At 34.3% G+C, this 25,961-nt stretch overlaps 4 protein-coding genes across 4 annotated transcripts; all 4 read left to right on the top strand.

Annotated features, from left to right (window-relative positions):
* Positions 1-520: 520 nt before the first annotated feature.
* Positions 521-1,636, top strand: LOC117434485 (interferon alpha-1-like). The gene is made up of 5 exons (XM_034057049.3): positions 521-655; positions 746-829; positions 1,027-1,176; positions 1,286-1,390; positions 1,541-1,636. Exons 1-5 carry the CDS (start codon positions 521-523, stop codon positions 1,634-1,636), a joined length of 570 nt encoding a protein of 189 aa, XP_033912940.3.
* A 5,537-nt stretch (positions 1,637-7,173) lies between these two features.
* Positions 7,174-9,463, top strand: LOC131701966 (interferon a3-like). Its single transcript, XM_059003114.1, has 5 exons — positions 7,174-7,311; positions 7,658-7,732; positions 8,166-8,318; positions 8,917-9,012; positions 9,347-9,463. Exons 1-5 carry the CDS (start codon positions 7,174-7,176, stop codon positions 9,461-9,463), a joined length of 579 nt encoding a protein of 192 aa, XP_058859097.1.
* A 5,355-nt stretch (positions 9,464-14,818) lies between these two features.
* Positions 14,819-15,924, top strand: LOC131701925 (interferon alpha-1-like). The gene is made up of 5 exons (XM_059002760.1): positions 14,819-14,953; positions 15,042-15,125; positions 15,314-15,463; positions 15,574-15,678; positions 15,829-15,924. Exons 1-5 carry the CDS (start codon positions 14,819-14,821, stop codon positions 15,922-15,924), a joined length of 570 nt encoding a protein of 189 aa, XP_058858743.1.
* A 4,926-nt stretch (positions 15,925-20,850) lies between these two features.
* LOC131701955 (interferon a3-like) lies at positions 20,851-23,163 on the top strand. Its single transcript, XM_059003038.1, has 5 exons — positions 20,851-20,988; positions 21,354-21,428; positions 21,866-22,018; positions 22,617-22,712; positions 23,047-23,163. The coding sequence occupies exons 1-5, from the start codon at positions 20,851-20,853 to the stop codon at positions 23,161-23,163; spliced, it is 579 nt and encodes a 192-aa protein (XP_058859021.1).
* Positions 23,164-25,961: the final 2,798 nt, after the last annotated feature.

Genomic DNA, 25,961 nt, shown 5'->3' with positions numbered 1-25,961 from the left:
TTATGGATTACTGTTACACTGCTGCATTTTCTGTAATTGTACAGATGTTTTAACGTGTACTTTGGCGTTCTATGAGTGTGAAAATACAGAAATGAACTAATAAAAAAACAGTAAAGTAATAAAAATAAAATCATTATTATGTCTTGTATAAGTATTCTAGAAAGCGTATTCCTCAGTGCGAGTATACCACATAAAGCAGAAGCGAGAAAAACAACGGTTAGATTTTCCCTAGAAGAAAAATCTATTAAAAGCAAAACTCGTGATCGCTCACGTTTTCAACTGATGAAAACGATTCTTTCGGTTATTAAATTAACCTTAACCTTTCCTTTATAAAGGCTGACAGAATGGGTGCAAGCAGCATATTTCGGTGGACGTTTTCTTTGCATCAACCACATCAGTTAAGGTATGTCTATTGGGTAAACGTGTAAAACTATGTGTATGCTATGACTGCTTTTATAAACTATTTTGAACTAACGAGTATTTTGATTTTATTATAGGGCCGATTTAAACTCGTTTCACAATGGCACAGCAGCATTTCTGGACGTTTTGTCTCGTTCTGACTTTTGTCCCTCAAATTCTTTCTCTGGAATGCAAATGGATGGATTTTCATTTCAGACATAAGAATGAACTAAGTACTGGGTTTCTGAAAGACATGGTAAAGTCTCTTTTTTACATATTGTCCACATATGTAATATATATATATCGATGACATATATTATTTTAATGCTGTTAATGTTGTTTACAGGGTGGCAAATTACCGCTGAAATGTCTTACCGAACAGATAAACCTGCAGTTTCCTCAGAACGCCTATAATTCAGAAGATTCATCGGTAGGTCTAAGTCATTTTATTTACTTTATATATAGAACAAGTAAACACTCTAGTTTATTATCATCAATAATAATAATAATAATAATAATAATAATAATAATAATAATAATAATAATAATAATAATAATAATTAGCCTGTGCAGTTAATTTAATGTTTTTTTTTTTTGTTTGTTTGTTTTTGTTTTTTAATATATCAGACTGAGACAACTGTATTGATTGCATATAACGTTCTGAACCACGTCTTCAACCTTTTTGACGAAACTCTTACACCTGTGTCTTGGGACCTCTCAAAGCTGCATTACTTCAAAAATATCCTATTCCGTCAGGCAGGCAAGCTTGAGGAATGCGTAAGTAACACTTTCGATAGGTTACCGATACAGAATATATGTAGTTAAGCACAAATGCCGGTTTGTACTGCATAGAACAACCTTGATTCACTTTTTTTTCCTGATTTAGATGGAAGGTCAAACAGCTTTCGCTGGGGATCTGCACTCTTTTGCCGACCGCAGCGAGCTTCTGAAGACGTACTTTGAAAAGATGGAAAATGTTTTAAAGGACAAGGTAGAGTTAAGCGTTTTTATATGTGTAAAAGTATACGGTGATAAAGAATAATGTATGAGCCGCTACTGTGACACAATGGCAATGTGAACTATAATACATGGCGTTATTCTCTTAATGTAATATGTGATCATGTGTAATATGTTATTCCAGAACCACAGTGTCTGCGCCTGGGAAATCGTAAGGATGCAAGTTATTCGTAACTTGGAGCAGTTACATATGATGCTTGACAGAGCTTGGAATCCTTAAGAAAACAGAAGCATCGAACATGAGAAACCTCGCTTGCGCCTTCCCAAAAATAATCAATGTATGGAATAATCACACTTTTACTGTGTGATGATCAGTACTAACACAATTGTTATAATTCATAGCCTGTTTCTTTGTTATAGTGCACATTTTCTCGCATTATTTATTTATTTATTTATTTATTTATTAACCTTGACTGTAAGGATGCGTATTGTCATTTAGTTATTTAGAAAAACCTGTTTTACTTGGTTTGATATTTATTTATTTATTTATTTATGTATTTATTTATTTTAATGCGATCAAAAAAATAAAGTATGATTTAATAAGTTTTGTTTGCGTGTTTCTATGAGGACAATGCACTATTGTTTTGCCAATAGGTAAGGATATAACACACAGGTTCAAGGAATTGGGAAATTACATTTTGACGCATTATTATCAATGCAGCCTAATCATTCAATGGGAGAAAACTTTTTTGTTTGTAAAGATCTATCTAAAATGTTTCTGGTTTAACATTCATAAATGTTTTTATAAAGAACAGTAGATTTAGTGTTAACGGTTCTTTACAGCAATGCTTACTGGGATCCATATACCACAGAAGCCAAGCAAATCTTCTTGTCTGGTCTACGGCTAGTACATTAGCTTGACAGACATTATTTTGGGAGTGTGCTTAACTGTGCAACTATTTTTAGACTTTTTTATATGTTTGTAGTCAATGGAACACTAAACCAACTGTCTTGTTTTTTTTTTACATTTCGTAACATTAAAATCTGTACACATGCTCAAGCATAAGTTTCACAAAATCGGATAAGGGTCCAAATATTATTTTTACTTTGTTTATTTAGCAGACGCCTTTATCCAAGGCGACTTACAGAGACTAGGGTGTGTGAACTATGCATCAGCTGCAGACTCACTTACAATTACATCTCACCCGAAGACGGAGCACAAGGAGGTTAAGTGACTTGCTCTACACTGTAAAATCTAATTAGTTGCCTTTACTTGAAAAAATCATGCAAACTCATTGCCTTGAAACAATCAAGTGACGGAACTCAGTAGGCTCAAGGTAATATTACTTCAGATGATAAGTTTGAATAACTTTCCTATTCTGATTACACCACACTTACTCATTAAAGTAAAGTCTACTAAAAAACACAAGTTCTGTTAACTAGCTTCTGACTCACTCTGTTAGTAATGATAACTCAAAACCATAAGCTCCATTAACTAGCCTCTGTCGAGTAAAAAGACTCCACTTTCTTCAGTTCTACTCACTTCACCATTTAAAGTTCTACTCACTCCATCATTTGTCATAATAACTTGATCAAACCATGCAAACTCATTGCCTTGAAATAACTGAGTGCATACTACTTGTAAAATTTAATTACCAGTACTACATAATACTGCCATTCCTACACAAGTAATTATTAGACATTGATTTACCTCTAAAATAAAGCATATCGTAAAACATTCAATATCAAACACTTGAAATTAAAACAGAGTTCCTGCAGGGAATCAAGAAAGAGATAGATTTGGTTCGATAACATTTAACAGCATATTTATTTTTGCAAAGTTACATGTCCTTTGAATATTGAATAAGCAGGGAAAAAAACACATTCAATGTTAATCAACAGATCATGAGTCGCCAAGTATTTCTATTTTCAAGCCTGCAGAGAAACAAATGAACTGATGGATTAGCACAAAAAAAACACCAGGTTTCAAATCTTTTTGTAATGCTATTCACGCACAGTAAGTTATCTATTACCTGTTTGAAGGAGTAATGCCAAAATATGATCATAGAAACTACAAATAAAGTGCTATTGATATATAGAAAGATAAGTGCCACTAAGCAATTTAAGTATTACATTGAAAAAGTAACTTGGTTCCTTCTCCTTTCAAATACAGTGGATTGCAACTGAAAAATAAAACAAAAAAAAAGAGACAGGTGTATTTAACCTGAAATCATGTGAAACACCTTAATTGCACACAGGTGGACTCCATTCAACTAATGATGTGACTTCTAGTGACAATTGGTTGCACCAGAGCTTATTTAGGTGTGTCATAGCAAAGGGGGTGAATATTTATGCAATCAATTATTCTCTGTTTTATATTTGTAATTAATTTAGAACAATTTGTAGATTTTATTTTTCAGTTTGACATTATGGACTTATTTGTGTTGATCAGTGGCAAAAACTCCTAATTAAATCCAATTTAATTCCATGTTGTAACACAATAAAATGTAGAAAAGTCCAAGGGGGGTGAATATTTATGCAATCCACTGTATGGGTTTAACCTCCTCAATATGGAGGTAAAGTGCCTGGTCTCTAAGATAATCTATATACAACAAGAAAACACATTTAGTAGAAACAGTAGAAAAAAGAAACATGTATTGGCACTAAAATAATGTCAGGTTTCAAACCTTTTTGTAACGCTTAGCAAACAGGTAAACCATGCTTGTCACTTTTGTGCCATTTTTCTTCTCAAAACAGGCTCTTTGAAAAGTGTGGAACTAAACCACTGCAGCAAGTAAAGTGCTGCTGGAAACTTTGCAAATGAAGAACTGGAAAAGTATCAACTTTTCCAGTTCTTCATTTTCATTATCAACTTTTTGAGCACACTTTCGTTCAAAAAGCGACGGATGGTGCGATCAGAAACTGACGGACCTTCACCTTAGAGTTCAGCTTGTATCTCCTTGGCAGTTATCCTTGGTTCTTTTTCTACCATTCGCACTATCCTTCTGTTCAATCTGGGGTCGATTTTCCTCTTGCGGCCGCGCCCAGGGAGGTTGGCTACAGTTCCTTGGACCTTAAACTTCTTAATAATATTTGCAACTGTTGTCACAGGAACATGAAGCTGCTTGGAGATGGTCTTGTAGCCTTTACCTTTACCATGCTTGTCTATTATTTTCTTTCTGATCTCCTCAGACAACTCTCTCCTTTGCTTTCTCTGGTCCATGTTCAGTGTGGTGCACACAATGATACCAAACAGCACAGTGACTACTTTTCTCCATTTAAATAGGCTGAATGACTGATTACAAGATTGGAGACATGTGTGATACTAATTAAAGAAACGAATTAGTTTGAAATATCACTATAATCCAATTATTTATTATCTTTTCTAAGAGGTACCAACAAATGTGTCCAGGCCATTTTAGAATATCTTTGTAGAATAAGCAATAATTCATCTCTTTTCACAGCTTCTTTGCTTTATTCTATGACATACCAAAGGCATGCAAGTATACATGATAAAATAGCTTTTAATTTCATCACTTTTCAGGAGGAATGAAGCATTATTTCAATGAACTGTAAGGGTACCAACAAATTTGAGCACGTCTGTAGGTGTTGGGTTGAATAGCATCTGCTGAATTTGCCTAATACATTGCAATGTCTTCAAATGGTATGGGAAGATAGCACTAATGAGGGGAATGATATGCACATGGAATCTAGTAAACCGTGTTGACTATAAGGTGCACCTTAAATCGCGTGCTTAGTAACACGGATAGAAAGCAGGTGTATCTTTATAGCAGATGCCTAAACTCAAATGCCTAATTGGGGAATGACCACACCTGTGATTGTTGGCAGGACAGAATTAACCCCATCTCTGCAAAACTTACCTGTGCTTACACTGTACTACTGTCATGGCTTCCAGTAGACTTTTGCGATGTCATTTTGTAGTTTCTTTGATTACATGATATTAAAAATGAGCAATTCCCATATTTGAATAAAAATGCCTTTCTATTATATCCGGTTAATGCACACAAAAACACCTTTATCCCAGGAAGCAGGTCTGCGGTGAACATTTTAGAACAGATCTGCATTGATTTTTTTTTTTTTATGTAACTGATATTGTTTTATTGTACGACCAACACTTGAAAGTGATCATTTAACTTCATTAACTTTTGCATTTATTTATGTAGTTATTCATGTATTAATGTATTTAATACATGTAAAAAATGGAAGGATGAATCTCTTTTGCGAGTTTGCATTTTCATAAGCTCCTCAGATCCATTTTCAAAACTATGTATATAGTGCGCTGTATATACTGTGGCCTGCCTGCCTGGAGTTTATACTATGAAAGCGAATCTGGGAGGAGTTTGAACTTTGCACGACGGGATCCACATGGAATACTTTCATTTTCTAGATGCTACCTCCTAGTCATAAATCAATAGGCCTGTGCTAGCTAATTGGTGAAGACGGTGTAAACTATTACTAGGTATGCAATACAATTGTTCCTCGAAAAACACAGTGAAGTTGGTTTTAGTTGAAAATTGTAGGCAACCTACAATACACACCTGGGTGTTTATTTTTAATTGGTTCTCACAACATCTTATTGACACTATATATTCCAACGTTTATCACTGCACATCTTCATTTATATCATGTGGGGCAGAGTCCATGACATCCTTGTAACTCCCCAACCCCCTAACACGCACTACCACCTAATAGGCAACAAAACATCTACCCCGAGGCGAGGTGAAATATATGATTCTATGATATAATATACAAGTCTCTTAAGCACCCCAAAGTTGTATTTTTTAAATTTCTACAAATAAAAGTTGAAACAACTCGGAGTTAGATAGTGAAAGCGCACTGGCCCCAACACACTTCCGATTTCCAAAAACACTCATGAAACAGCCTACGTCAGAGACCAGAAGAGCGGTTGACAGGAGTACATGTAGCAACTCATCTTCCGTTTTCATGTTGCTTTTTTAAATCACTGGAGCATTGCGGAATTTCTTTCAAGGCTTTATCGGAGTTATTTATTTTTTGTTTTATTTTTTTTCCTTTACGTTATAAGTGATTTCAATTTTATTTGACGTAGGACGAAATGAAAGAATAAGCGCGAGGGGGTTTCATAACGCGTTGTATCCATTTTTTTAGCTGTGCCGATGCTGCGTTTGTCAGTGGATTTCAACGCGTATTATTTGACGTTACTTTGCTGTTGTTATTTGTTTGTATGTATGCGTGTGGTTTGTGTACTTTATTTTGACATGGCGGTGTTAACGAGCTCAACAACTGTTGCCAAAGAAAGAAAGAAAGAAAGAAAGAAAAAGAAAGAAAGAAAGAAAGAAAGAACGACATGTTACTGTTCAGTATTAATGGGAAACCTGTATAAATTATACAAAAAGGGCTTTTGATTTCAGCTAATTAAAGCAAATGGCAACGCAGGAAAGCACGATAAAAGTCCGTCTTAGCTTTAACAGAAAGTGCAGGCTAAAGTGAAAGCAAACTTAGATCCATAGAGAATACATTTGAAAAAAATATATATTATGTTTTAATAGAATATAAGGTAGCTGCACTTTCAACACTTTCTAATGTCTTCGTTTGAAAATAGCAAACAAAACTATGTGCAGAGGAATACCCGGCTGTGGGGAAACTCCTTACAGTTTTCGCTTTCCGACTTACCTGCTTCGCCAGGTGTATATATACTCACCTGTACAGCATGGCACTCAGCACACCGCCTGGAAATCCTTCGAGACACGAGAGTAGAACAGCTTACCGCTCACAATTTTATACCGCAAACTTTGAATACAAGTTACAAGACTCACAATGGGCCGAAATATGTTCGCATTCTGCTTTGTACTGTCGCTATTATGCGGCTGCTGCTCATCGCTAGGATGCAAATGGATCAAGGACGACCTTTACAAACTCACCAGCAAAGAAACCATGAACCTGCTGAAACACATGGTAAGATAATCTTAAACTGTACTTAGAACATTAGTATACATTGAACGAGCGATGTTTAAAAGTATTAAACCTAATAGGAAAGGTGGATGTATGTATTCTCGGGTAGGGCCTATTACACGTGTTCATGAAGGGAGTATGGCGTGAGCAATGTTTCAGAATCTATTGATGCAGCTTTTCAGTTAAATATTGATTCTTTAGGACAAATAAATGCATAATAATAATAATAATAATAATAATAATAATAATAATAATAATAATAATAATTCATGATTTTCTTCTTAATAATTTGTGCAGTAATTTCATTAGGTGGATTTTGACATTTTCTATTCTTTTCTTTTCCTTTCAGGGCAAGGAGTTTGTTAAAGAAAGAGCACACATGCATATCCCACCTAAAGCTTACAAAATGCACAAACATACGAAGGTAAACCTGCCTGTTTTTTTATATTTTTTATTCATCACTTAAATAACATTTGGTATTTAATTACAGTTTTCCTGCACTGTTATTCCAAATGTTTTTTTTGTTTGTTTGTTTGTTTTTTTGGTATGTGTGTTCATATATATAGATACTGGTAGCAACATTAGGCCACATTGTAACTAAAGGAGTTCCATTTATAATAAATGTAGTTTCTGTAACATAGTTATACTGCATTTACACCTGTAGTTAAATAGCACCTCCAAAACATGTTTCATTAATGGCAAGCAAGATTTCTAGAATTTATTTGCATACTATTTTCTAGTTATAAAATTTTTATGTTTTCCTTTTCCTATTTTCCTATTTTTATTCTTCAACTGAACTTCAAGAGTTTAAGCTTTACAGAATGCTGTAACTGATTCGTTCATGTATTTGTTTACAGTTGGGAGACAATGTGTTTGAGGTTTATGAAGCATTTCTTAACATCAGCAAGATTTTCAATTTAAATCAAGACTCGGTGACAACATGGAACAGGACTGCCCTGGATATCTTCAGGAACAACCTCTACCGACAGACTAAAGAACTCAAGTCTTGTGTACGTTTTTCATTATTAATCAATCCTTTTTCATGAAGCAAATAATTCAATAAATCTTACCTGTTGTGCACATTCATTCACTATATAGTTATTGTATGTGCAGTTTTTAAAGGCATGCAGAGCAAAAGTGTATTTCAATTTTTAAAAAATGACAATGTTAATTTAATGAAAGCTTGGTTTGCCTGCCTTACATTCATGTAGTCTTGCACATTCTAGTTAATTTAACCTGCAGAGAGTTAAATTGACTCCAGACGTCCAATGCCTTCTATCTTAACCAATTAGCTGCTTCTCTTAATGACTGACCCGTTCTGCAGTCAGTTACATGTTTTAACCACAAATTCATGGGTAATGCAAGCAACCTGGAAGTTTGCCATAACCTACTGTAGTATGTACCTGAACAAAATGTAAATGAAAATACATGTTTGCTTTAAAATGTGATTCTTTTAAAAATGCACATGTGAGACCTATATAGAACTACATTAGGTGTATTTTTGTCTATAAATAGATACCAAACCGTTTTTAGAACCAACACACTGGGGTAAAGCCTTTATGTACAGGTATATTGATTGATTGATTTTTTATTTTATTTTTTACACAGATGCAGGAGATGAAATACTCCGACAACAGACGATCTTCTGAAATCAAGACATTGGAATCATATTTTAAAAAGTTAGAACATTTTTTGGAAAACAAGGTATGGTAATTCCTGTTGCAATTGCCATTGTAGCTACAGAATATGACAAGATAAAATGTCTTTCCCTTTTTTAATTTTATGCAAATTGTGCACATTCATTCTTAAGAATGCCCAATATTCCCTTTCTTTGGTGTTTTTAACATGTTTATAATGCTTGTTACTGTGATTTCTGTGTTGCAATCATGGGAGAGCCTTGCAATCATGTGACCCAAGGCAGTTCCAAAGGCTTCTGGGAGAGGGAGTCCATCAATCCATAATAACTACTGAAAAATAAGGACATCGGTCCCAATTTGTTGACTGAACTAACTGAAATAACTCTTTCTTTTGGTTTTAGAATTACTCTGCTCGTGCCTGGGAGGTTATCAGAATACAAGTTCAAGACAATTTGGAAAGGATGGATCGATTCACTGCTCATATTAGAACACACATGATGGATAATTCCAACGTTTAATATTTCCTTTTTGTTTTGGGAGAGATTTATAAAGTGTTATCCATTATGGATATTTCTGTAAATATATATAACAAAGTATTTATTTATTGAATTATTTATTTAACTTTTTTTATTTAAATTAATTGTATTTAATGTTTACGTCTTCATATTTATTTATTGTTAAAATATATGATGTATTGAAGTTACGGCACCATTTATGAACAAGTGTTATTATGTAGGTGTTGCTTCCTTAATTTATCTATTTATAAACATTTATTTATATATTTATATGTTTTTTATTTAATGGTTGTAATTGTCTAAGCATTTTGTATGTTATTTATTGATACGTATTTATTCAAATAAAATGTAAAAAAATGTATTGTTTTAGTCATGATGCTTAAATCTTTTTTGTCATTTTTATTATTGTTAAAATATGAATATTGATCTGAGTAGCTACATCCTGCTCATGAATAGCTGTTATGGTTTTCTTTAGTTGGTTTTCTTTTCAGAGACGATGTATGTTCAATTAAAAGGTCACACATGCATTAAAAATTAGGTGCTGTTTTGAATAGCATCTGCTGAATATGCCTAATACATTGCAATGTCTTCAAATTGAATAGGAAGATAGCACTAATGAGGGGAATGATATGCACATGGAATCTAGTAAACCGTGTTGACTATAAGGTGCACCTTAAATCGCGTGCTTAGTAACACGGATAGAAAGCTGGTGTTGTGAGCTGAGACCAGTTTTATAAAAAGCATTTTCAGAAGAGAGGAAGAAGAAAGGGGACTGGTCCATACACCACACAATTGCTTTTTTTATCTATAGCCTTCATATAAAAAAGAATTGTCATTATAGCAGTTTTCTTAATTTACATTAAAAACACACACAGAGACACATTTTAATGGTTATGGACCAAAGCAATACTATCTCTTTCGCAAGCTCCGCGTATCAACCAAATCTAATAGACCCAGCTGGCAGATACGAAATAGGAAACAACTGGAGTAATGCAAGATAAAGATATAGAAGCTTTACCGTCTCTGTGTCCCTCATATGTAATTTAACTAATCTGTAACACTAATAATAATAAAGCAGGTGTTATGAGCCTGTGCTTGTCTTATAAATGCTGCCTTTCAGCACGTTTTTTCTCTCTCATCATGGAGGCACGCCATGCTAACAGAGAAAAGCAGCATTTTCAAAAGAGAGGATTAATTCTAAATGTGATGACATTTTTAGAAAGCCAGCGTGGGGCGGGAGGGGAGAGGAGAGCGTTGGTTTGTGTAGGTTATCACTGAAATGAGATGGGATTTAAAAAAAAAATATGACTATCATTGAACGTGTTTTAATAACGTCTACAAAAAAGTGTTAGCTTGTCTGAGGTTTATTAGGGATCAAAACGGTGATTATATTATATTAGCCTGGGTTATTTAACGTAACAATACGCTCCCTTCGAAAAAGTAGGGAACTGTTTTATTATTCTTGAGTTGCCATCCACTCCAGCAGGTGGCGATGATCTCAGAAGCCCGAGTAGACCATCTTTCTTTATGACTCATCTCCTTCACCTAGTCTGCGTTATATGAACAACTACACATATAAATGCATAAGTTAATGAAGTTAAATGATTACTTTCAATTGTTGGTCGTACAATAAAACAATATCAGTTACCGGTGCTTGGATTTGTTCTTTTATTTCTCTGTTACTAGTGAGTCTGAATACTAAGTTTCATTCATTGTGTTGAGTTTGAAAATTAGTCGGACTGACGAACTCAAATAAAAGCTGTAAACCGTATTCATTCTCCTGCGTCGTTTTGAGAACTTGTATAATAATTTATAGCACAAAACAGACCTCGAAACCACTCAGGGATGCTACATATATATTTGACATTGTTTTTGTTTTCCAACATAAGACGGCCAAATAAATGAAGTTTAACATAGCACTAGCTTGTACTTTAAAACATGTTATGCTTATTTAAGCAAATTAGAAAAACAGTCAGGATAACAAGCTGCACTGTTTTTTAAAACCTTTAAATCCGTTAACCTGTTCTGCAGTCCTACAGTACCTACACCAATTTCAAACACCATTTCCATCACTTCACACCAATTTAAATCACTTATTAACACTGACTATTAAGCTTCTAAACATGCACTTACTATGGTATTTATAATCAAGGGGCATTCAACGTATTTCATAAGGTATGTTTGCAAAAAAAATGACTGCACTCTTACCTTAAACTTTTGAATATCTATATGAGGCTCAGGATTGGCGGGAAGAATGGACTTTAAACCAGCCAAGCATTGTCTCCTCGAATGACATTGAAATGCAACTAAATCCTGTATTTTGGACCTTGGTGATACTGCAACGGGACTGTCACAGCCTTGTTTACCTGTGTATCCAAAAACTGTCTTTGGTAAGCAAAACCATTCATTTTCATCAGAATATTAAAATACGTTATCCTATTTAGAGTACAGTATGCAGGCAGATGCGGTTTTCTGCTTTCCTTGCAGACACTTTTTCAGAAGTTTAAAAGATGCCGCTTTCACTGAAAATGGAGTGAAGGACTGGATAAATCTAAAGAAAAAACTTCAGAAACATTCCAGCTGCCCTAGCGGTCTGGCGGTTGCGCAGTAGAAAAACGAGAAATATGTTTATTGGACCTGTTTTGCGTGCTTGTAGGAAGAAAAAAAAGATCTTCTCTCACACATATCTTTTGTGTAGGTCAGAACAATTTCTTGCGAGTGTTTGTGCAATTTATTTTGGGGAGGCTTAGCCTCCCCAAGCCTCTTATAGGGGGAGACTGGGGTTGGTTGTCACTCATTTTACTCTTTATTATTTTCCTCAATCTGGTGATATACTGCGAGGTTCTGTTCCTCGTTATATTGAAGAATAACTTTATTCCAAATATGATATTTAGACGGTTGAAAATGCGCCGGTCAACTGTGACAACCTGCCCATACTGGAGTTGGTTGTCAAAAAAAGTAGGTTCTTGGTTTTACAGTAGAGAGTAAAGCAACTTTTTTTTTTAAATAACATAAAGTTTATACTGTGTACAATGACAGAAAAAGTTGTATTTTTACTATAGACCTATATATTTGAAATGTTGACCCATGCTACAAAATAATACCACGCCTCTGCAGAACCGGAGGACAAACATTAAATAACTTAAATAAGCATTATATGGTGAAATATCCCACATGCTGGTGTAAAAAAAGTAGAAAGAAAAAATATAAGACTTCTTCCTATAGGATTTACATGTGACAACCAACCCCAAAAACTATGTGGCAACCTGCCCCAACCCGACTTCACATGACAATTTAATTCTCTCAGTACTACTGGGAGAACCTACTGGTTTTGTTTTTACACCAAAAGATAGCCAGTATCTGGTTCTATTAGCATGGCCATCAGTTCAAACAAACTCCAATACTACTAAGAGTTATAACATAAATAACAAGATATACATTTTTACTTTGGGTATGAAAAAAATGAAATTTGTGCTAACCTTTATGTTAGATGGAATTGACCTCAAATTACAAGATGGTTGAGTTCCAGACAATAGAACACACATTTCAGCGTTAGTGTCACCTGCCTGCACCATCCATCTAGTGTCATAGTTATAAGCACTGAGACAACCAACCCCTGTGACAACCAACCCCGGTCTCCCCTACCCGCCGCAAATATGCTTGTAGAACGAAGATAATTAAAACGTGCAGAGATACTGAAATCTATTTTGAAAGCAATTTTAATCGACGTTGCTAATCCTTTCTCCAAACCAATATAAAAAGAACATTTAAATTACGACAATATTAAAAAAAAACAACAAAAAAAAACATAAGGGCACTTATAATTTGTTGCAAAATACTATCCCTCAATAAGTTAACCAGAGTCACACACAATTCTAATTTTATAGAAATAAATTACTCGCACTTTTAGTTACAAAACAAAAGTTTCGTGAAATCGCAAGTGAACGGGAAAAGGGGTTTCTGTTTGTTCATTAGGACTTTCAGCAGTGAGTTCTCTGGTATTTCGGGTTTTCTTCTTGAAAGGGGAATTATTGGTTAAAACGGAAGAACGGCTGTCTGTTGTGCTGAACTTTCACAGGATACAAGAAATCACAAAATAACACCTGCGCGGTAGCCTACCCAGAGTACCTGAACGGCAAGAAGTAGCTTCATAGGCCTAATAGAAAGAGTAATCCCACGGTTACAACCGGCTATCATTAAGATGTCATTAGCAAAAGCATCCTCGCAGGGACATGTACAATCCACTAAGTAAGCATCTATCATCATTAACAATATTGGGATAAGTATAAAACCAAAGTATCCCTTCTGGCACATTAAAACGAGCTCTCACCTCACACACAAAATTAAATCTAGAAGCACTGCTTCATAAGTATTGTACTCATTTGTGCTAATGGCCATATATTCCACAGTAGCCTATATCTCCCTAAATAATAATAGTTATGTATTGATCCACCTCGTTGACGTGTTTTTAATCCACACATAATATACTGAGAATACAACAAAGTGTCAAAAGTGTTATGCTCTGCGTATCTGATTTAAAATTACATAACTCCATACATAATAATAATAATAACTCCGTTTATACAGTGGACCTCGGAACTGCTGCTCCTGAAATTGCGCACCACCTGAATAGACAGCAAGCACGATTATAATAGACAGTTGTTGTTGTTTGTTTGTTTGTTTTTTTGTTAAATGTTTACACATCTGCCAGTTATTTTTTAAATTCTGTAAAATCACTGACACTTTCTGAAAATTACTACTACTACAACAATAATAATAATAATAATAATAATAATAATAATAATAATAATAATAATAATAATAATAATAATAATAGATTATGGATTACTGTTACACTGCTGCATTTTCTGTAATTGTACAGATGTTTTAACGTGTACTTTGGCGTTCTATGAGTGTGAAAATACAGAAATGAACTAATAAAAAAACAGTAAAGTAATAAAAATAAAATCATTATTATGTCTTGTATAAGTATTCTAGAAAGCGTATTCCTCAGTGCGAGTATACCACATAAAGCAGAAGCGAGAAAAACAACGGTTAGATTTTCCCTAGAAGAAAAATCTATTAAAAGCAAAACTCGTGATCGCTCACGTTTTCAACTGATGAAAACGATTCTTTCGGTTATTAAATTAACCTTAACCTTTCCTTTATAAAGACTGACAGAATGGGTGCAAGCAACATATTTCGGTGGACGTTTTCTTTGCATCAACCACATCAGTTAAGGTATGTCTATTGGGTAAACGTGTAAAACTATGTGTATGCTATGACTGCTTTTATAAACTATTTTGAACTAACGAGTATTTTGATTTTATTATAGGGCCGATTTAAACTCGTTTCACAATGGCACAGCAGCATTTCTGGACGTTTTGTCTCGTTCTGACTTTTGTCCCTCAAATTCTTTCTCTGGAATGCAAATGGATGGATTTTCATTTCAGACATAAGAATGAACTAAGTACTGGGTTTCTGAAAGACATGGTAAAGTCTCTTTTTTACATATTGTCCACATATGTAATATATATATCGATGACATATATTATTTTAATGCTGTTAATGTTGTTTACAGGGTGGCAAATTACCGCTGAAATGTCTTACCGAACAGATAAACCTGCAGTTTCCTCAGAACGCCTATAATTCAGAAGATTCATCGGTAGGTCTAAGTCATTTTATTTACTTTATATATAGAACAAGTAAACACTCTAGTTTATTATCATCAATAATAATAATAATAATAATAATAATAATAATAATAATAATAATAATAATAATAATAATTAGCCTGTGCTGTTAATTTAATGTTTGGGTTTTTTTGTTTGTTTTTGTTTTTTAATATATCAGACTGAGACAACTGTATTGATTGCATATAACGTTCTGAACCACGTCTTCAACCTTTTTGACGAAACTCTTACACCTGTGTCTTGGGACCTCTCAAAGCTGCATTACTTCAAAAATATCCTATTCCGTCAGACAGGCAAGCTTGAGGAATGCGTAAGTAACACTTTCGATAGGTTACCGATACAGAATATATGTAGTTAAGCACAAATGCCGGTTTGTACTGCATAGAACAACCTTGATTCACTTTTTTTTTCCTGATTTAGATGGAAGGTCAAACAGCTTTCGCTGGGGATCTGCACTCTTTTGCCGACCGCAGCGAGCTTCTGAAGACGTACTTTGAAAAGATGGAAAATGTTTTAAAGGACAAGGTAGAGTTAAGCGTTTTTATATGTGTAAAAGTATACGGTGATAAAGAATAATGTATGAGCCGCTACTGTGACACAATGGTAATGTGAACTATAATACATGGCGTTATTCACGTAATGTAATATGTGATCATGTGTAATATGTTATTCCAGAACCACAGTGTCTGCGCCTGGGAAATCGTAAGGATGCAAGTTATTCGTAACTTGGAGCAGTTACATATGATGCTTGACAGAGCTGGGAATCCTTAAGAAAACAGAAGCATCGAACATGAGAAACCTCGCTTGCGCCTTCCCAAAAATAATCAATGTATGGAATAATCACACTTTTACTGTGTGATGATCAGTACTAACACAATTGTTATAATTCATAGCCTGTTTCTTTGTTATAGTGGACATTTTCTCGCATTATTTAATTATTTATTTATTTATTTATTTATTTATTAACCTTGACTGTCAGGATACGTATTGTCATTTAGTTATTTAGAACAACCTGTTTTACTTGGTTTGATATTTATTTATTTATTTATTTATTTATTTATTTATTTATTTTAATGCGATCAAAAAAATAAAGTATGATTTAATCATTCAATGGGAGAAAACTTTTTTGTTTGTAAAGATCTATCTAAAATGTTTCTGGTTTAACATTCATAAATGTTTTTATAAAGAACAGTAGATTTAGTGTTAACGGTTCTTTACAGCAATGCTTACTGGGATCCATATACCACAGAAGCCAAACAAATCTTCTTGTCTGGTCTATGGCTAGTACATTAGCTTGACAGACATTATTTTGGGAGTGTGCTTAACTGTGCAACTATTTTTAGACTTTCTTTTATATGTTTGTAGTCAATGGAACACTAAACCAACTGTCTTGTTTTTTTTTACATTTCGTAACATTAAAATCTGTACAAATGCTCAAGCATAAGTTTCACAAAATCGGATAAGGGTCCAAATATTATTTTTACTTTGTTTATTTAGCAGACGCCTTTATCCAAGGCGACTTACAGAGACTAGGGTGTGTGAACTATGCATCAGCTGCAGACTCACTTACAATTACATCTCACCCGAAGACGGAGCACAAGGAGGTTAAGTGACTTGCTCTACACTGTAAAATCTAATTAGTTGCCTTTACTTGAAAAAATCATGCAAACTCATTGCCTTGAAACAATCAAGTGAAGGAACTTAGTAGGCTCAAGGTAATATTACTTCAGATGATAAGTTTGAATAACTTTCCTATTCTGATTACACCACACTTACTCATTAAAGTAAAGTCTACTAAAAAACACAAGTTCTGTTAACTAGCTTCTGACTCACTCTGTTAGTAATGATAACTCAAAACCATAAGCTCCATTAACTAGCCTCTGTCGAGTAAAAAGACTCCACTTTCTTCAGTTCTACTCACTTCACCATTTAAAGTTCTACTCACTCCATCATTTGTCATAATAACTTGATCAAACCATGCAAACTCATTGCCTTGAAATAACTGAGTGCATACTACTTGTAAAATTTAATTACCAGTACTACATAATACTGCCATTCCTACACAAGTAATTATTAGACATTGATTTACCTCTAAAATAAAGCATATCGTAAAACATTCAATATCAAACACTTGAAATTAAAACAGAGTTCCTGCAGGGAATCAAGAAAGAGATAGATTTGGTTCGATAACATTTAACAGCATATTTATTTTGCAAAGTTACATGTCCTTTGAATATTGAATAAGCAGGAAAAAAACCACATTCAATGTTAATCAACAGATCATGAGTCGCCAAGTATTTCTATTTTCAAGCCTGCAAAGTAACAAATGAACTGATGGATTAGCACAAAAAAAACACCAGGTTTCAAATCTTTTTGTAATGCTATTCACGCACAGTAAGTTATCTATTACTTGTTTGAAGGAGTAATGCCAAAATATGATCATAGAAACTACAAATAAAGTGCTATTGATATATGGAAAGATAAGTGCCACTAAGCAATTTAAGTACTAAATTGAAAAGGTAACTTGGTTCCTTCTCCTTTCAAATACAGTGGATTGCAACTGAAAAATAAAACAAAAAAAAAGAGACAGGTGTATTTAACCTGAAATCATGTGAAACACCTTAATTGCACACAGGTGGACTCCATTCAACTAATGATGTGACTTCTAGTGACAATTGGTTGCACCAGAGCTTATTTAGGTGTGTCATAGCAAAGGGGGTGAATATTTATGCAATCAATTATTCTCTGTTTTATATTTGTAATTAATTTAGAACAATTTGTAGATTTTATTTTTCAGTTTGACATTATGGACTTATTTGTGTTGATCGATGGCAAAAACTCCTAATTAAATCCAATTTAATTCCATGTTGTAACACAATAAAATGTAGAAAAGTCCAAGGGGGGTGAATATTTATGCAATCCACTGTATGGGTTTAACCTCCTCAATATGGAGGTAAAGTGCCTGGTCTCTAAGATAATCTATATACAACAAGAAAACACATTTAGTAGAAACAGTAGAAAAAAGAAACATGTATTGGCACTAAAATAATGTCAGGTTTCAAACCTTTTTGTAACGCTTAGCGAACAGGTTAACCATGCTTGTCACTTTCGTGCCATTTTTCTTCTCAAAACAGGCTCTTTGAAAAGTGTGGAACTAATCCACTGCAGCAAGTAAAGTGCTGCTGGAAACTTTGCAAATGAAGAACTGGAAAAGTATCAACTTTTCCAGTTCTTCATTTTCATTATCAACTTTTTGAGCACACTTTCGCTCAAAAAGCGACGGATGGTGCGATCAGAAACTGACGGACCTTCACCTTGGAGTTCAGCTTGTATTTCTTTGGCAGTTATCCTTGGTTCTTTTTCTACCATTCGCACTATCCTTCTGTTCAATCTGGGGTCGATTTTCCACTAGCGGCCGCGCCCAGGGAGATTGGCTACGATTCCATGGACCTTAAACTTCTTAATAATATTTGCAACTGTTGTCACAGGAACATGAAGCTGCTTGGAGATGGTCTTGTAGCCTTTACCTTTACCATGCTTGTCTATTATTTTCTTTCTGTTCTCCTCAGACAACTCTCTCCTTTGCTTTCTCTGGTCCATGTTCAGTGTGGTGCACATTAAATCGCGTGCTTAGTAACACGGATAGAAAGCAGGTGTATCTTTATAGCAGATGCCTAAACTCAAATGCCTAATTGGGGAATGACCACACCTGTGATTGTTGGCAGGACAGAATTAACCCCATCTCTGCAAAACTTACCTGTGCTTACACTGTACTACTGTCATGGCTTCCAGTAGACTTTTGCGATGTCATTTTGTAGTTTCTTTGATTACATGATATTAAAAATGAGCAATTCCCATATTTGAATAAAAATGCCTTTCTATTATATCCGGTTAATGCACACAAAAACACCTTTATCCCAGGAAGCAGGTCTGGGGTGAACATTTTAGAACAGATCTGCATTGATTTTTTTTTTTTTTTTATGTAACTGATATTGTTTTATTGTACGACCAACACTTGAAAGTGATCATTTAACTTCATTAACTTTTGCATTTATTTATGTAGTTATTCATGTATTAATGTATTTAATACATCTAAAAAATGGAAGTATAAATCTCTTTTGCGAGTTTGCATTTCCATAAGCTCCTCAAATCCATTTTCAAAACGACGTATATAGTGCGCTGTATATACTGTGGCCTGCCTGCCTGGAGTTTATACTATGAAAGCGAATCTGGGAGGAGTTTGAACTTTGCACGACGGGATCCACATGGAATACTTTCATTTTCTAGATGCTACCTCCTAGTCATAAATCAATAGGCCTGTGCTAGCTAATTGGTGAAGACGGTGTAAACTATTACTAGGTATGCAATACAATTGTTCCTCGAAAAACACAGTGAAGCTAGTTTTAGTTTTAAATTGTAGGCAACCTACAATACACACCTGGGTGTTTATTTTTAATTGGTTCTCACAACATCTTATTGACACTATATATTCCAACGTTTATCACTGCACATCTTCATTTATATCATGTGTGGCAGAGTCCATGACATCCTTGTAACCCCCCAACCCCCTAAAACGCACTACCACCTAATAGGCAACAAAACATCTACCCCGAGGCGAGGTGAAATATATGATTCGATTATATAATATACAAGTCTCTTATGTACCCCAAAGTTGTATTTTTAAAATTTCTACAAATAAAAGTTGAAACAACTCGGAGTTAGATAGTGAAAGCGCACTGGCTCCAACACACTTCCGATTTCCAAAAACACTCATGGAACAGGCTACGTCAGAGACCAGAAGAGCGGTTGACAGGAGTACATGTAGCTACTCATCTTCCGTTTTCATGTTGCTTTTTTAAATCACTGGACCATTGCGGAATTCCTTTCAAGGCTTTATCGGAGTTATTTATTTTTTGTTTTATTTTTTTTCTTTTACTTTATAAGTACATTCAATTTTATTTGACAGATAGACGAAATGAAAGAATAAGCGCGAGGGGGGTTCATAACGCGTTCTGTCCATTTTTTTAGCTGTGCCGATGCAGCGTTTGTCAGTGGATTTCAACGCGTATTATTTGACGTTACTTTGCTGTTGTTATTTGTTTGTATGTATGCGTGTGGTTTGTGTACTTTATTTTGACATGGCGGTGTTAACGAGTTCAACAACTGTTGCCAAAGAAAGAAAGAAAGAAAGAAAGAAAGAAAGAAAGAAAGAAAGAAAGACATGTTACTGTTCAGTATTAATGGGAAACCTGTATAAATTATACAAAAAGGGCTTTTGATTTCACCTAATTAACGCAAATGGCAACGCAGGAAAGCACGATAAAAGTCCGTCTTAGCTTTAACAGAAAGTGCAGGCTAAAGTGAAAGCAAACATAGATCCATAGAGAATACATTTGAAAAAAAATATTATTATGTTTTAATAGAATACTAACATAAGGTAGCTGCACTTTCTACTCTTTCTAATGTCTTCGTTTGAAAATAGCAAACAAAACTATGTGCAGAGGAATACCCGGCCTTGGGGAAACTCCTTACAGTTTTCGCTTTCCGACTTACCTGCTTCGCCAGGTGTATATATACTCACCTGTACAGCATGGCACTCAGCACACCGCCTGGAAATCCTTCGAGACACGAGACTAGAACAGTTTACCGCTCACAATTTTATACCGCAAACTTCGAACACAAGTTGCAAGACTCACAATGGGCCGAAATATGTTCACATTCTGCTTTGTACTGTCGCTATTATGCGGCTGCTGCTCATCGCTAGGATGCAAATGGATCAAGGACGACCTGTACAAACCCACCAGCAAAGAAACCATGAACCTGCTGAAACACATGGTAAGATAACCTTCAGCTGTACTTAGAACACTAGTATAGAATGAACGAGCGATGTTTAAAAGTATTAAACCTAATAGGAATGGTGGATGTATGTATTCTCGGGTAGGGCCTATTACACGTGTTCATGAAGGGAGTATGGCGTGAGCAATGTTTCAGAATCTATTGATGCAGCTTTTCAGTTAAATATTGATTCTTTAGGACAAATAAATGCATAATAATAATAATAATAATAATAATAATAATAATAATAATAATAATAATAATAATAATAATAATAATAATAATAATACATGATTTTCTTCTTAATAATTTGTGCAGTAATTTCATTTGGTGGATTTTGACATTTTCTTTTCTTTTCCTTTCAGGGCAAGGAGTTTGTTAAAGAAAGAGCACACATGCATATCCCACCTAAAGCTTACAAAATGCACAAACATATGAAGGTAAACCTGCCTGTTTTTTTATATTTTTTATTCATCACTTAAATAACATTATTTGGTATTTAATTACAGTTTTCCTGCACTGTTATTCGAATTGTTTTTTTTTTTTTTTTTTTTTTTTTTTGGTATGTGTGTTTATATACAGTGGTAGCAACATTAGGCCACATTGTAACTAAAGGAGTTCCATTTATAATAAATGTAGTTTCTGTAACATAGTTATACTGCATTTACACCTGTAGTTAAATAGCACCTCCAAAACATGTTTCATTAATGGCAAGCACGATTTCTAGAATTTATTTGCATACAATTTTCTAGTTTTATATTTTTATGTTTTCCTTTTTCTATTTTCCTTAAAAAAACGTTTTTATTCTTCAACTGAACTTCAAGAGTTTAAGCTTTACAGAATGCTGTAACTGATTCGTTCATGTATTTGTTTACAGTTGGGAGACAATGTGTTTGAGGTTTATGAAGCATTTCTTAACATCAGCAAGATTTTCAATTTAAATCAAGACTCAGTGACAACATGGAACAGGACTGCGCTGGATATCTTCAGGAACAACCTCTACCGACAGACTAAAGAACTCAAGTCTTGTGTACGTTATTCATTATTAATCAATCCTTTTTCATGAAGCAAATAATTCAATAAATCTTACCTGTTGTGCACATTCATTCACTATATAGTTATTGTATGTGCAGTTTTTAAAGGCATGCAGAGCAAAAGTGTATTTCAATTTTTAAAAAAGGACAATTTTAATTTAATGAAAGCTTGGTTTGCCTGCCTTACATTCAGGTAGTCTTGCACATTCTAGTTCATTTAACCTGCAGAGAGTTAAATTGACTCCAGCCGTCCAATGCCTTCTATCTTAACCAATTAGCTGCTTCTCTTAATGACTGACCCGTTCTGCAGTCAGTTACATGTTTTAACCACAAATTCATGGGGAATGCAAGCAACCTGGAAGTTTGCCATAACCTACTGTAGTATGTACCTGAAAAAAATGTAAATGAAAATACATGTTTGCTTTAAAATGTGATTCTTTTAAAAATGCACATGTGAGACCTATATAGAACTACATTAGTTGTATTTTTGTCTATAAATAGATACCAAACCGTTTTTAGAACCAACACACTGGGGTAAAGCCTTTATGTACAGGTATATTGATTGATTGATTTTTTATTTTATTTTTTACACAGATGCAGGAGATGAAATACTCCGACAACAGACGATCTTCTGAAATCAAGACACTGGAATCATATTTTAAAAAGTTAGAACATTTTTTGGAAAACAAGGTATGGTAATTCCTGTTGCTATTGCCATTGTAGCTCCAGGATATGACAAGATAAAATGTCTTTCCCTTTTTTAATTTTATGCAAATTGTACACATTCTTTTTTAAGGATGCCCAATATTCCCTTTCTTTGGTGTTTTTAACATGTTTATAATGCTTGTTACTGTGATTTCTGTGTTGCAATCATGGGAGAGCCTTGCAATCATGTGACCCAAGGCAGTTCCAAAGGCTTCTGGGAGAGGGAGTCCATCACTCCATAATAACCACTGAAAAATAAGGATATCGGTCCCAATTTGTTGACTGAACTAACTGAAATAACTCTTTCTTTTGGTTTTAGAATTACTCTGCTCGTGCCTGGGAGGTTATCAGAATACAAGTTCAAGACAATTTGGAAAGGATGGATCGATTCACTGCTCATATTAGAACACACATGATGGATAATTCCAACGTTTAATATTTCCTTTTTGTTTTGGGAGAGATTTATAAAGTGTTATGCATTATGGATATTTCTGTAAATATAGATAACAAAGGATTTATTTATTGAATTATTTATTTAACTTTTTTTATTTAAATTAATTGTATTTAATGTTTACGTGTTCATATTTATTTATTGTTAAAATATATGATGTATTGAAGTTACGGCACCATTTATGAACAAGTGTTATTATGTAGGTGTTGATTCCTTAATTTATCTATTTATAAACATTTATTTATATATTTATATGTTTTTTATTTAATGGTTGTAATTGTCTAAGCATTTTGTATGTTATTTATTGATATGTATTTATTCAAATAAATTGTAAAAAAAATGTATTGTTTTAGTCATGATGCTTAAATCTTTTTTGTCATTTTTATTATTGTTAAAATATGAAGATTGATCTGAGTAGCTACATCCTGCTCATGAATAGCTGTTATGGTTTGCTTTAGTTGGTTTACTTTTCAGAGACGATGTATGTTCAATTAGAAGGTCACACATGCATTAAAAATTAGGTGCTGGGTTGAATAGCATCTGCTGAATATGCCTAATACATTGCAATGTCTTCAAATTGAATAGGAAGATAGCACTAATGAGGGGAATGATATGCACATGGAATCTAGTAAACCGTGTTGACTATAAGGTGCACCTTAAATCGCGTGCTTAGTAACACGGATGGAAAGCTGGTGTTGTGAGCTGAGACCAGTTTTATAAAAAGCATTTTCAGAAGAGAGGAAGAAGAAAGGGGACTGGTCAATACACCACACAATTACTTTTTTTATCTATAGCTTTCATATAAAAAAGAATTGTCATTATAGCAGTTTTCTTAATTTACATTAAAAACACACACAGAGACACATTTTAATGGTTATGGACCAAAGCAATACTATCAATTTCGCAAGCTCCGCGTATCAACCAAATCTAATAGACCCAGCTGGCAGATACGAAATAGGAAACAACTGGAGTAATGCAAGATAAAGATATAGAAGCTTTACCGTCTCTGTGTCCCTCATATGTAATTTAACTAATCTGTAACAATAATAATAATAAAGCAGGTGTTATGAGCCTGTGCTTGTCTTATAAAAGCTGCCTTTCAGCACGTTTTTTCTCTCTCATCATGGAGGCACTCCATGCTAACAGAGAAAAGCAGCATTTTCAAAAGAGAGGATTAATTCTAAATGTGATGACATTTTTAGAAAGCCAGCGTGGGGCGGGAGGGGAGAGGAGAGCGTTGGTTTGTGTAGGTTATCATTGAAATGAGATGGGATTTAAAAAAAAAAAGAATATCATTGAACGTGTTTTAATAACGTCTACAAAAAAGTGTTAGCTTGTCTGAGGTTTATTAGGGATGAAAACGGTGATTATATTATATTAGCCTGGGTTATTTAAGGTAACAATACGCTCCCTTCGAAAAAGTAGGGAACTGTTTTATTATTGCTGAGTTGCCATCCACTCCAGCAGGTGGCGATGATCTCAGAAGCCCGAGTAGACCATCTTTCTTTATGACTCATCTCCTTCACCTAGTCTGCGTTATATGAACAACTACACATATAAATGCATACGTTAATGAAGTTAAATGATTACTTTCAATTGTTGGTCGTACAATAAAACAATATCAGTTACCGGTGCTTGGATTTGTTCTTTTATTTCTCTGTTACTAGTGAGTCTGAATACTAGGTTTTATTCATTGTGTTGAGTTTGAAAATTAGTCGGACTGACGAACTCAAATAAAAGCTGTAAACCGTATTCATTCTCCTGCGTCGTTTTGAGAACTTGTATAATAATTTATAGCACAAAACAGACCTCGAAACCACTCAGGGATGCTACATATATATTTGACATTGTTTTTGTTTTCCAACATAAGACGGCCAAATAAACGAAGTTTAACATAGCACTAGCTTGTACTTTAAAACATGTTATGCTTATTTAAGCAAATTAGAAAAACAGTCAGGATAACAAGCTGCACTGTTTTTTAAAACCTTTAAATCTGTTAACCTGTTCTGCAGTCCTACAGTACCTACACTAATTTCAAACACCATCTCCATCACTTCACACCAATTTAAATCACTTATTAACACTGACTATTAAGCTTCTAAACATGCACTTACTATGGTATTTATAATCAAGGGGCATTCAACGTATTTCATAAGGTATATTTGCAAAAAAAAATGACTGCACTCTTACCTTAAACTTTTGAATATCTATATGAGGCTCAGATTGGCGGGAAGAATGGACTTTAAACCAGCCAAGCATTGTCTCCTCGAATGACATTGAAATGCAACTAAATCCTGTATTTTGGACCTTGGTGATACTGCAACGGGACTGTCACCGCCTTGTTTACCTGTGTATCCAAAAACTGTCTTTGGTAAGCAAAACCATTAATTTTCATCAGAATATTAAAATACGTTATCCTATTTAGAGTACAGTATGCAGGCAGATGCGGTTTTCTGCTTTACTTGCAGACACTTTTTCAGAAGTTCAAAAGATGCCGCTTTCACTGAAAATGGAGTGAAGGACTGGATAAATCTAAAGAAAAAACTTCAGAAACATTCATAATCTGGCACCACAAACAGTGTTCTGAAAAGTGGCATTTGTTCGAACAGTCGAAGGAAGTATGTTCTGACAGTAGCGTCACAGTTACCAAATTCTCACAAAACGTGGGTGCGTGAAAACAGACAGTAGGTTATGCTACGACAATATCAGATTCGGATCAAGCTGTTTCTATAGATAACAGCAATTCGAATAAATGCAGAACTTGTGAAGAGGATGTTCCAGAC

This window comes from Acipenser ruthenus, chromosome 28 (assembly GCF_902713425.1).
Source record: "Acipenser ruthenus chromosome 28, fAciRut3.2 maternal haplotype, whole genome shotgun sequence".
NCBI lineage: Eukaryota > Metazoa > Chordata > Actinopteri > Acipenseriformes > Acipenseridae > Acipenser > Acipenser ruthenus.
Note: the sequence above shows the minus strand (reverse complement) of the source record. Positions and strands in the feature narration are given on the sequence as shown.